Below are 13,914 nucleotides of genomic sequence, written 5' to 3'. Positions count from 1 at the left end.
AGCATGTTTATAAAAAGCTTTATTGCCTCCCCACTAATAGTAGTGATTAATTTATTAAAAATAATTCTGGCACCCATGGATAGCCATTATAGAATAGCCATTATATTATAGCCATGGATAGAAAGGATTTCTTCTCATTTTCTTTCAATTTATTAATATGACTGCTATTTTGATTGCTGGTTAGCCACACAAAATTCTTTCATACTTTCACTATCCCATGGACTTTCCCTGCTTCCTTACCTAATCCAATTTTTCATAATAATATAAACTAAGAGTATTATCGCTTCATATTTTACATTATATAACAATTAGCCCATGGCCTGCCTTGATCATTTTGAGTACCACTGACAATGATTTGAGTCATATGATTATAATGTTCTTTCTATTATTTCCTTTGTGGTTTTCTATTAAAAAATGTTCTGTTAAAAAAAGAAAAACACAAGGGCCTTGCTAAAGCTGCATTGCAACATCTATTTAAAATTAACTGAAGTTTCTGTTAAGTTTTTAATAAAAAAAAAAAACAAAGTTTAGAGATTTCCTTCAGTAAACGAAAAATTGCAAAGCAATGAAAATACAGTGCACCCGGAAAGTATTCACAGCGCTTCACTTTTTCCTTATTTTGTTATGTTACAGCCTTATTCCAAAATTGATTAAATTCATTATTTTCCTCAAAGATCTACAAACAATACTCCAATAATGAAAACATGAAAGAAATTTGTTTGAAATGTATTAAAATAAAAAAACAAAAAATGCCATTTACATAAGTATTCACAGCCTTTTCCATGACACTCAAAATTGAGCTCAGGTGTATCCTGTTTCCACTGATCATCCTTGAGATGTGTCTACAACTTGATTGAAGTTAACCTATGGTAAATTCATTAGATTGGACATGATTTTGAAAGGCACACACCTGTCTATATAAGGTCCCACAGATAACAGTGCATGCCAGAGTACAAACCAAGCCATGAAGTTCAAATAATTGTCTGTAGACCTCTGTGACAGGATTGTATGGAGGCACAGATCTAAGGGAAGGGTACAAAAAAAATGTCTGCAGCATCGAAGGTCCCAATAATTACAGTGGCCTCCATCATCCGTACATGGAAAACGTTGGGAACCACCAGGACTCTGTCTAGAACGGGCTGCCCGGCAAACTGAGTGATCGGGGGAGAAGGGCCTTAGTCAGGGAGGTGACAAAGAACCTGATGGTCACTCTGACAGAGCTCCAGCGTTTCTTTGTGGAGAGAGGAGAATCTTCCAGAAGAACAATCGTCTCTGCAGCACTCCTCCAATCAGGCCTGTATTGTAGAATGGCCAGATGAAAGCCACTCCTCGGTAAAAGGCACATGACAGCCTGCCTGGAGTTTGCCAAAAAGCACCTGAAGGACTCTTAGACCATGAGAAACAAAATTCTCTGTTTTGAGGAAACAAAGATTGAACTCTTTGACCTGAATAGCAACGAACATATCTGGGGGAAACCAGGCACCACTCATCACCTGGCCAATACCATCCCTACAGTGAAGCATGGTGGTGGCAGAATCATTTTTTTCAGTGGCAGGAACTGGGAAACTAGTCAGGATTGAGGGAAAGATGAATGCAGCAATGTACAGAGACATTCTTTATGAAAACCTGCTCCAGTGCTCTGGACCTCAGACTGGGGCGAAGGTTCATCTTCCAACATGACAACGACCCTAAGCACACAGCCAAAATAACAAAGGAGTGGCTATGGGACAACTCTGTGGATGTGACTGAGTGGCCCAGCCAGAGCCCAGACTTGACCCCTATTGAACATCTCTGGAGAGATCTGAAAATGGCAGTTCACCGACGCTCCCCATCCAACCTGATGGAGCTTGAGAGGTCCTGCAAAAAAGAATAGGAGAAACTGCCCAAATATAGGTATTTCAAGCTTGTAGCATCATACTCAAAAAGACTTGAGGCTGTAATTGGTGCCAAAGGTGCTTCAACAAAGTACTGAGCAAAGGCGTGAAAATACTTATGTACGTGTGATTTTTTTCGTTTTTATTTTTAATAAATTTGCAAGGATTTCAAACAAACTTCTTTCACGTTGTCATTATGGGGTTATTTTTTTAGAATTTTGAGGAAAATAATTAATTTAATACATTTTGGAATAGGGGTGTAATATAACAAAATGTGGAAAAAGTGAAGCCCTGTGAATACTTTCCGGATGCACTATATGTACTGTTTTAATAGTGGACCCTAAGAAGAAACACTCAAGTCTAGCTAACTAATTGAGTGTATAGTATATGTCTTTCCCTGAAATTTCTCTGATTCTTCTGCATCTACAGCTTGGTGTTGATAGTTTTGGTGTTACTATTGTTATTATTTAGTGTTACTATTGGAGAATGTAAAAACTGTTCTCACACAAAATCATCCCTTACACACTCAACCCTCTCTTGGCCAAAGTCTAATCAGCAAAAAAAAAAAATTCAGAAAATACAGTTATGTTTTAAACCATAAACTGTCACATAACTTTTAGCCCAACCCCCCTTAGCATGTAATCCCACTGTATCACCCTACCCTTCAATCCCCCTAGTATGTAGGGCTCAACCAAACCAAAGTGTGCATTATTGTGTGCATAACTTGAGCACATTGGTGTATGTTGTTATGCATGTTGCACTGCAATGCATTGTTAAAGCGATTGTAAAGTCTCATTTTTTTCCTATAAAAATAACAAACATGTTATACTTACCTGCTCTGTGTAGCAGATTTGCACAGCGCAGCCCAAGTCCTCCTTTGCTCAGGTCCTTCTTCTGTGATCCTGGCCCCTGCCTCCTGTTCAGTGCCCCCATAGCAAGCAGCTTGCTATGGGGGCACCTGAGCCAAGTCACAACTCAGTGTATCAATTCAAACATGGAGCCCCTGCATTGCAACTCAACCCAATGCTTTTGGTATGAACGAGCTCTTAACCCTACAGTATCACCTTGCCTTTTAGTTCTCTTCCCCCCAGCACTTAACCTATAACTTTTATCTAATCTCTTATTCGTTAACACTTAAGGTATATGTGAACCCTTACCTTGTAAAACATCCCATTTCATTGAAAATAGAAATGCAGTGCAAAATGGCTGTATATATATATATATATATATATATTTACAAAGTATAAAAAAAAACATTATAAATAATTATTTTATTTTTCTTTAAATTATCACATAATCTCTGATTTCAGCTGCACGAGGGGCTTAGATAGGCGAGGCTAAAAAAAACGCAGCATACTGATCTTCCCAGTAAATGGCTGTACAGAGGAGGTGTATCAGCACAAGTCTGATCATTGGAGGACAAGCAGGCTGTTCTCCCAGCACAGCCAGAAAACTGACCACACTGCGATGCATAGGCTCTCAGGGTTAGCATGGACAGTCTGACATAGGAAAGCAGAGGGGCTAGCAAGAACAACAAGTATTTCACACAAAGGAAGCAATCCATAGAGAACAGGATACTTTTTAACACAAGTATATGGTACAACAGTCTAATATCAAGAATAATAAATTGTTGTGGTTACATATTCTTTAAGGCAATAGTTTCAAGTTTAACACTTTCCCAACATTTATCCCTCAAAAAATGCCTTGATGTGATCATCTAGTCTCTCAAGCTTGTATTACATAATTAAAATGACCTCCTTCTTTCTTCAAAACTGCAGTCTAAGCAAGTTGGACAATGCTTTTACTGATATACAAATGTCAAATTTTTGTCAAAGTCCATTTCTAAACCCTCGTCCCCATCTCTAACTATTCCCACTGGCTGCTAATGTACACCTACTGTTCTGTAGAGAGTGATACATGATTTCCAAAAGGGGCAGAGAGGTGTCTTGGACACATTACCTGTGACTGTGACTTCTCTTTTTCTATGCTGTGCTACAGGCAAGGTGGGAGCATGCAATGGGGGTATTACTGGTCTGGGGGAAAAGTTCTTGATCTCTTTATAAGGTGAACAATTTATATTAGATATTTGAGTTGTGCAAACATAATCAAAATAAATGGTTATTAAACTCTTAGCTTCTTCCTCTAACATCTAAACTGTCAATTAAGTAATTATTTAATTAAAAGCAACTCATTTTTAACACTTCACATTTTGAAAGCTTAATTACGTGTACCAAATCCTTACAGGTTTTAGAATACTGGCACCAAACAAATCATTTGTATTAGGTGTAGTGGAAGTATTAAGTGTTTTAGTAAATGGTAATCTAATGTAAAGGGGGCAGTTTATTTGGGCACACCTGCATGGGATTGCCTCTGCCTTTTCCCCAAATATTTAGGGCATTAGCATTGATTTAATATGCAAGCAATTTGAGGTGCACTTGTCCTTTAAAATTATTCCTGCTCTCCTTGGCCAGGTGAGAATGGGCCAATGGGGGTTAGTGGAACTTTCTGGAAGCAGTGGGGCTCAGTATATAAAGAGCCCACCGCCACAGGTATACGGTCACTGGTCAAGATTTGAAGAAAGAAGAGCTACCTACCCTCCTTCCTGTCACATGCACAATATGTGGTGTGTCACTTTAGTATCAAAGGGGACTTTTGTTTTACAGCTGATGTAATTTAATTTGCTGAAGTCATTATGGCTAAGCGATTTTGTGTATTACAGCGCATCCGGAAAGTATTCACAGCACAGCGCTTCCCTTTTTCCACATTTTTTTATGTTACAGCCTTACTCCAAAATGGATTCAATTCATTATTTTCCTCAGAATTCTACAAACAATACCCTATAATGACAACATGACAGAAGTTTGTTTGAATTATTTGCAAATTTTATTAAAGAAAATAATACGTACATAAGTATTCGCAGCCTTTGCTCAATACTGTGTTGAAGCACCTTTGGCACCAATTACAGCCTCAAGTATTTTTGAGTATGGTGCTACAAGCTTGGCACACCATTTTTGGGAAGTTTTTTCCATTCATCTTTGCAGGACCTCTCAGGATTCATCAGGTTGGGTGGGGAGAGTGGGTGCACAGCCATTTTCAGATCTCTCCAGAAATGTTCAATGAGGTTCAAGTCTGGGCTTTGGCTGGGCCACTCAAGGACATTCACAGAGTTGTCTGGTAGCCATTCCTTTGTTATCTTGATTTTGTGCTTAGGGTCATTGTCCTGTTGAAAGATGAACCGTCACCCCAGACTCAGGTCCAGATCGCTCTGGAGCAGGTTTTTATCAAGGATGTCTCTGTACATTGCTGCATTCATCTTTCCCTTGATCCTGACTACTCTCCCATTTCCTGCCACTGAAAAACATTCCCACAGCAGGATGCTGCCACCACCATGCTTCACTGTAGGGATGGTATTGGCCAGGTGATCAGTGGTGCCTGGTTTCCTCCAGCATGACGCTTACTATTCAGGACAAACAGTTCAATCTTTGTTACATCAGACCAGAGAATTTTGTTTCTTATTGTCTGAGAGTCCTTCAAGTGCCTTTTGGCGAGCTGTCATGTGCCTTTTACAGAGGAGTGGCTTCCGTCAGGCCACTTTATTATACAAGCCTGATTGGTGGAGTGCTGGAGAGATGGTTGTTCTTCTGTAAGGGTCTCCTCTCTCCACAGATAAACACTGGATCTCTGTCAGAGTAATCATGAGGTTCTTGGTCACCTCCCTGACTAAGGCCCTTCTCCCCCGATCGCTCAGTTTGGCCAGGCAGCCCGCTCTTGGAAGAGTACTGGTGGTTCCAAACATATTCTATATATGGATGATGGAGGCCACTGTGCTTATTGGGACCTTCAATGCTGCAGAAATTGTTCTGTACCCTTCCCCAGATCTGTGCCTCCATACAATCCTGTCTCGGAAATCTGCAGACCATTCCTTGGACTTCATGGCTTAGTTTGTGCTCTGGCATGCACTGTTAACTGTGGGACCTTATATAGACAGGTGTGGGCTTTGCCAAATCATGTCCAATCAACTGAATTTACCACAAGGGGACTCCAATCAAGTTATAGAAACCTCTCAAGGATGATCGGTGGAAGCAGGATGCACCTAAGCTCAATTTTGAGTGTCATGGCAAAGGCTGTGAATACTTATGTACATGTGATTTTCCTTTTTTTTTATTCCTAATACATTTGCAAAGATTTCAAACAAACTTCTTTCACTTTGTCATTATGGGGTATTGTTGGTAAAATTTTGAGGAAAACAATTAATTTAATCCATTTTGGAATAAGGCTGAAGCATAACAAAATGTGGAAAAAGTGAAGTTCTGTGAACACTTTCCATATGCACTGTATAAATTGATTTGATATATATTTGTTATATGGTTATTAAAAGTTTTAAAGCTTATTTCAAGCCAAATAAAGTGCAACAGCCAATTTACGCCAAATATTATGGTGTGGTGTATTTTGTATTATGCTGTTAAGGTTGTGTTTGGAGATGAGAGAAGTGGTGTGTGGTGCAATCCCATGTGGATTGGCTGATTTTGAGGGCTCAGAATTGACAGATTAAAATGCAAATCAACCATTTAGCCTTTGCCAAAAAAATTTGCTTATTCAAACAAAATCCAGTTTATTATTTTGTTTTATTTAATTTTGTTTTTAACTTTGCATTTATTCTTGCTTGCAAAAAAAAAAAGAATGAATGGCTCCTTCCAGAAGGTATAATTTATTGTCTAATTACAGCTATGTTCTTACACTAAGACTGACTTGATACAGCAAGATAAGCAAGTGTCCAGAGGGAAATTGAACTCAAGTGTGAGAATTTAGCTACATAATTGAGATATGAGGCTGAGCATGCAAAGAAACCAAATACATCAGAAGACTGAATGGTAACTTTGTGACTGTGTGAATAATGCAATGTGAGAAATGGGTATCCCTCATAAGTGATAGGCGGTTATAAATGAAAGATATAGGTGCACAGGAAGAGAGGATCCAATCACTATAAAAAGCTTTCCGATCTCATTGTGTAGAAGAAAACCATTTTCTATGTCTTGGCGTTGAGCCCACCAAGAGAGGAAATACATAAAGTGATAACATACAAGAGATACCTTATCATCAAGCTACATTACCATAAACTTCGTATTGTGTCTTACCAAAGAATTTTTGGGCTTTCTTTAAAAAAATACGTAAAAGCAAATCTACACAAACTGATATGTCCATTTTAGCTGTTTTCTGGCAAACTTATTTACATCCTGGTTGAATTGATTAACTGTTGAGTTGATTACCTGTCAAAGTTGATATTATGCTCCGCTTGCTTGTCACTGGTGTCTGATATTTGAAGCTGACCAGGAAACCAACCCATTTGTTCCCAGAACCCAAAGTGCACTAAACCATCTCACCCCTTGGTGCCTACAAATACACATCTTTACATCTCTTCTGCAGTCCAGGTGCCCCACATTCTGGGCTTTTGTAATCTGCAAAGTTTAGGACATCCTAATGCATGATTCTATCGGTCAATTAGACAAGCCAATTTAATAAAAAAGGCAAATGGAACTTGTAGCAGGTAACCTTACTATTTCGGGGGCACACTCTGTGCTGATCTTAAGCATGCTACTAGTACAGGGAGTTTTTAATCTAGCTGCATAACACTGGTTCAATAAAAATATATGTAGCTGGGAGACTGGGAAGAGCACTGGGACTTCCACCTGCTGCTGCACAGAGACAAAGTGGGCTTTATGCTCCTATATGTGCTCTTGACCACCCCCCCTCCCCCCGCTGTGCTGTGATTGGAGCGGCGGTGGGGAATACTGTGCCATCTCCACTTCTCTCCTGGAGGTAGTGGCAGTAAGCCTGTTAAAGGGGACTTGTGTATGTGGAAGGCTGTGCAATGGAGGCTATGGGCTGCAAACTTCAGTACCCAAGATTCCCTGCACACCTGAGGAGGAGAGAGACAGACTTTTCCTGGGCTTTCTGAGACTGAACTGGATCTTTTTCAGGAGGAAGCTAAGGTGCACAGATTGGTTGCATTTTCTGAACCTGTGCAGAGATCTCAGGAGTAAAGGGGCCAGAGTGTTCTGGCCTTTTACCTTTGCTGAGCCTGTGCAGAAAGCAGATGCCCTTGATGTGGCCAGCTTGAGGACTGACCTGCAGAAAGGTCTTTTACTGTGCTGGGACCAGAGCTGGAGAGACCCGTGTGAGTGTCTACACCAGCTGAGAGACTGAGCCTTGTGAGGACCTGTTCATGAGGACAGAGCCATTGGGAACCGGAATCCTAAGGCCAACAGGCCGCCAAGTATTATTGACCAGTTTCGTTGTGTACCAAGAGTGGTGAGCGGAACCAACTGTACTTGTTCCCTTACTGTTCTCAGCTAATGCTCGTAGAGATTGCCCATTACTTAGCAGCCCAACAGCCATACACTGTACAGTCTTAAAGAGTGAGCAACACGTGCACCACCATACAGACGGGCCCCAACGTTAGTCAGCATAAACTTGCTAAATAAGCTTCTGGTATTTTGCTGCCATCCCCAGACTACCCTTCTCAGAAACGTGTTCACTCACCCAATCTTAGGGATGTTGTATTGGAGTACACCCAGGGACACTTTTGGTTGGTTAATTCAGAGAGTCACTTTGAGACTTTATATATGGCCATCTATAATTTGCACTGTTCATACATGTCTCATTAGCACTGTGCATACCAGTTGGCTTAGCCCTATTGCAGTTTAAGTTATTTGCTATATTTGAGGCTAGTATTCATGCTTTTTAGTGTAACACATTCCAATGCATTCTTTGACCTGATCCTTGGTTTGTGCTTTGCATTTATCTGCTTTGTCACAAAATATTTACTTTTTTTACCATCAAGTTGCCTGTGGCCTATTTTCTGTATACTAATAGTGCATTAGTACACTAACTCTTAATTCATACGGGTGTGCACAGCTTCCTAAATATACATAACCAGGTTTTTCAGAGGGGACAGAGTGGTTTACAGAGCTGTGGCAAAACAGAGAACCCATCATAAGCATTAACCACACTAACCACACTAAAAATAGGTGGCTCAACTGTACTCTGGCTCCTTGAAAAAATAGTGTGATTTTTCATGCCAAGGACTTCTTTTCCATTCTCCTAAAACCGAAGATGAAAAAGTAAAGTTTAAAGAAGCAATGAGTTCCTTAATGAATATATTTACCAAAAACGGAAAGTGGATGTAAACCCCATTCATGACATCTGACCTATGCACATATATCTGTAGTGTATACTCATCTCTCTCCAAAGCTCTAAGTCCCATGTCTTTCTGCTGCTTCGTTCCTCTGTTATAAGCATGATAACTTCTGACAAGTTCTCCGACACAGGAGATAAAAGCAGCTGGAAATTTGTGTCGGCTGTGGTGGCTGCTTAGGGAAAGATAAGCAGAGAGCTGGTCTATTCACAGCACAGCTCTGCAAGTTTCTTCGCTCCTCTGCCTATGTGGAGGGGGGGGGTGTGCCTTTCCTCCAATCAGTTCACACACAGTGTATGCCCAGCCTTCCCTCCCACTGCTGAATGAGGAAACAAAAATTGTAACATGATGTGCACTTTCTAAACAGTGTAGAAAGCTGAAGACAGCAGATATGCAAGTAAAACAAGTGTAGGAGGATTTTTTTCATCTCTGTGTATCATCTGAGGCAGTTCACTTCACTAGGTATATGTGAGGATTTACAACCACTTTAACCACTTGCGCCCCGCCCACCGCACATATACTGCGGCACTCTGCCGCTGCTGGGCAAAGCGACGTACCGCTACGTGGCCCACTCAGGCGCCTGTGGGGGGGGGGGGGGGTGAGCGCACGCCACCAGCATCGCGCTCCCACCCTCGCTCGTTTCCTGGGGAGCTAACGCGTGTGACCGGCAGCTCCGATGGCTGCCGGCCACTCGCGATCTCCTGCAGCAAAGGGAGAAAGACAGACAGCTGATGTAAACACAGCCGTCTGTCATTCTCCCTTAGATTATCACAGAGGCTATGCGATCCTGCTATATAGGATCGCATGTCTCTGTGATGATCTCACAAACCACGCCCCATGACAGGTAGAATCACGCCCCTAGGGACACACTTAACCCCTTGATCGCCAGTAAAGTTAACCCCTTCCCTGCCAGTGTAATTTTTACAGTAACAGTGCATATTTATAGCACTGATTACTATAGTAATGTCACAGGTACCCCAAAAGTTAGGTGTCCGATCTGTCCGCTGCAATGCCGCAGTAGCCGCAAAAAAAATCGCAGATCGCCCGCATTACTAGTTAAAAAAAAACAATAAAAATGACATAAATCTTTCCCGTAGTTAGTAAACGCAATAACTTTTGCGCAAACCAATCAAAATACGCTTATTTACCAAAAATATGTAGCAGAAAACAAATTGGCCTAAAATGTTAAAAAATTTCGATTTTTAAACATTTTTTTTGAGAATTTCATATAAAAAATGTGAAAAATATTGTTATTTTTTCATAATTGACGCTCTTTTTTTTGTTTATAGCGCAAAAAATAAAAATCGCACACATGATTAAATACCACCAAAAGAAAGCTTTGTTTGTGGGAAAAAAAGGACCTCAATTTCATTTTTGGTACAGCGTCGCACGACCGCGCAATTGTCCGTTAAATTCACGCAGTACCGAATCGCAAAATAGGGCCTGGTCACTGAGCAGTCAAATCCCCTGGGGCTAAAGTGGTTAATGTAGAAAAACCCTTTTAGATAATGCTATTTGCAACTATATTTCTAGCTATTAGTGATTGAAACACAACAAGGATTTACTCAGTCTACCGATGTCATCATGTTTTGCATGCTGTAATGTATCATTTTTAATTCACAATATTACATGAGCATAAACAGATATATTTGTAATAACAGATTTTAGATAGAGAGATTGTACCTGCTGGTGGTTTCATGAAGGGAGGAGGGATTAAAGGTACCATAATTGGCATGTTTCCATGATCCTTTGACCCTGCTGGTAGTTCTGCAAGCCCATTTCCTGTAGCAAGCCCTGAATAATTTGTATTGAATGGTGCAATAACACTGTCCTCGGAAAGTTTTGGTTTTGGCAATGAATTCTCTGTAAGAAAAAATGCAGCTGTTTTTAAAAATTCCAGTATACTTTCAGTGTCTACACATTTTCATTATGTTTCCAACATTGATTTGCAATTCTTATTTAGTGACTATTTCTTTATCAGGTACTTTAAATAAAAACTTTGTTTAAAAGAAATGCAGAGATAATACTAAATTCAATAAGCCACCTATGGACTGTATGGTATTTTTCGGAACCTTGACTTATAATCAATTCAGTAGTGATTTTGAGAGACCAGAAAGATAAGAGATTAGACCCAGTTACAGCATTATCAATCATGGGCCTATCACCTTGGATTGCTGCCCAATACTATCAATTAAAAGCATGAATGGTGAGACTTCATGTTACTTTACACACACATAACTTTCTTTGTTTTGCATGATTTGGAACCAGGTGCACTTTAGCTTCATCTTAACTTTAACCTAACTCATAAACCTAACCAAAATCTAATACCTTTAACTGTCAAGTCAAAAAGAATAATATCATACTGGTGCTACTTATAACACATAAAAAAATCATGATACCCAAAAACCCACACCAAAACATAGGCTTTATGGACAGAACTACTGATCCTACTCAGAGATTGTATCATTAATCAGATTTCCTTTTAGAGAGAGGAAAAGTAAGGGCCGCTATTGTGCTACGATACAAAGCAGGAATCAATACAGTGCCTTGCGAAAGTTTTCGGCCCCCTTGGACTTTGCAACCTTTTGCCACATTTCAGGCTTCAAACATAAAGATATAAAACTGTAACTTTTTGTGAAGAATCAGCAACAAGTGGGACACAATCATGAAGTGGAACTAAATTTATTGGATATTTCAAACTTTGTTAACAAATAAAAAACTGAAAAATTGGGCGTGCAAAATTATTCAGCCCCTTTACTTTCAGTGCAGCAAACTCTCTCCAGAAGTTCAGTGAAGATCTCTGAATAATCCAATGTTTACCTAAATGACTAATGATGATAAATAGAATCCACCTGTGTGTAATCAAGTCTCCGTATAAATGCACCTGCACAGTGATAGTCTCAGAGGTCCGTTTAAAGCGCAGAGAGCATCATGAAGAACAAGGAACACACCAGGCAGGTCCGAGATACTGTTGTGGAGTAGTTTAAAGCTGGATTTGGATACAAAAAGATTTCCCAAGCTTTAAACATCCCAAGGAGCACTGTGCAAGCGATAATATTGAAATGGTATCAGATCACTGCAAATCTACGAAGACCTGGCCGTCAATGCAGCCAAGAGGCCCATGATTACTCTGGATGAACTGCAGAGATCTACTGCTGAGGTGGGAGACTCTGTCCATAGGACAACAATCAGTCGTATACTGCACAAATCAGGCCTTTATGGAAGAGTGGCAAGAAGAAAGCCATTTCTTAAAGATATCCATAAAAAAGTGTTGTTTAAAGTTTGCCACAAGCCACCTGGGAGACACACCAAACATGTGGAAGAAGGTGCTCTGGTCAGATGAAACCAAAATCAAACTTTTTGGCAACAATGCAAAACGTTATGTTTGGCGTAAAAGCAACATCACCCTGAACACACCATCCCCACTGTCAAACATGGTGGTGGCAGCATCATGGTTTGGGCCTGCTTTTCTTCAGCAGGGACAGGGAAGATGGTTTAAATTGATGGGAAGATGGATGGAGCCAAATACAGGACCATTCTGGAAGAAAACCTGTTGGAGTCTGCAAAAGACCTGAGACTGGGACGGAGATTTGTCTTCCAACAAGACAATGGTCCAAAACATAAAGCAAAATCTACAATGGAATGGTTCACAAATAAACATATCCAGGTCTTAGAATGGCCAAGTCAAAGTCCAGACCTGAATCCAATCAAGAATCTGTGGAAAGAACTGAAAACTGCTGTTCACAAACGCTCTCCATCCAACCTCACTGAGCTCGAGCTGTTTTGCAAGGAGGAATGGGCAAAAATTTCAGTCTCTCGATGTGCAAAACTGATAGAGACATACCCCAAGCGACTTACAGCTGTAATCGCAGCAAAAGGTGGCGCTACAAAGTATTAACTTAAGGGGGCTGAATAATTTTGCACGCCCAATTTTTAAGTTTTTTATCTGTTAAAAAAGTTTGAAATATCCAATAAATTTCATTCCACTTCATGATTGTGTCCCACTTGTTGATTCTTCACAAAAAATTACAGTTTTATATCTTTATGTTTGAAGCCTGAAATGTGGCCAAATGTCGCAAAGTTCAAGGGGGCCGAATACTTTCGCAAGGCACTGTATATGCAATTTGTCTGAAAGATTAACTTGCATTGTTAAATGGTAACTCCACTTTTGTGGGGAAAGAAATAGCAAATAAAAATAGTGTATACAACTGCGACATAAGTCATATTGTAATTGAATGTTATTAAAAATTACCTTTCCTTTTCAATCTGCAGCGCTGTGCTGTAAAATGCAACACAATATGGCTACCTGGAGGTGTTCTGTACACAGATGGTATGTCATTTCCTGCTTGTGTGATTGGCTTACTGATTTTCCCAGAAGTCTGCACTAAGTCTGCACTAAGATACAAAATCGATTTTGTGCATCCCCTGCAACACAATTTTTGGTGAGATATTTCCAAAGGATATCACGTCTAAAGGGATGCAGACCCTGCAATTTTCCTTTTTAGGGCCTTGCAGGTGCAACAGCTGATTGATACTTATAAAACCACTCCCATACAGATTCAGAACATGGACACATACAAACAAACAGCTATTTCTCCAGAATAACAAAAGGTAGGACTCAGTTTGTATAGACAAAGTTTGTAATAATCCTTCCAATGTACATGGATCACCCAGAGCGGTATATTTTTTTGTCAACAAAACTGGAGTTACTCTTTAAGTTGATCACTTTCACAATCATTCCTAAAAATGTAAAAGACTAGATTATCTATAAAATAATTCTCCTGTGAGGAGTAAGAGGGGGCATGGCTTACCGAGTCTGTGTGTGGCTATGGACGCACACGGCCC

At 40.1% G+C, this 13,914-nt stretch overlaps 1 protein-coding gene across 1 annotated transcript in view; it reads right to left on the bottom strand.

Annotated features, from left to right (window-relative positions):
- The window catches only part of SOBP (sine oculis binding protein homolog), a 285,798-nt gene that overhangs the window by 177,732 nt on the left and 94,152 nt on the right, over positions 1-13,914 (bottom strand). The window contains exon 3 of the mRNA XM_082249219.1: positions 10,753-10,932. Within this exon, the coding sequence (XP_082105345.1) occupies positions 10,753-10,932 (180 nt within the window). The remainder of the gene's footprint in view (positions 1-10,752; positions 10,933-13,914) is intronic.

Source organism: Pelophylax lessonae (genome assembly GCF_965119305.1).
Source record: "Pelophylax lessonae genome assembly, chromosome: 3".
Taxonomy (NCBI): domain Eukaryota; kingdom Metazoa; phylum Chordata; class Amphibia; order Anura; family Ranidae; genus Pelophylax; species Pelophylax lessonae.
The sequence above is the reverse complement of the archived record's forward strand: the minus strand, read 5'-3'. Positions and strand labels throughout refer to the sequence as shown.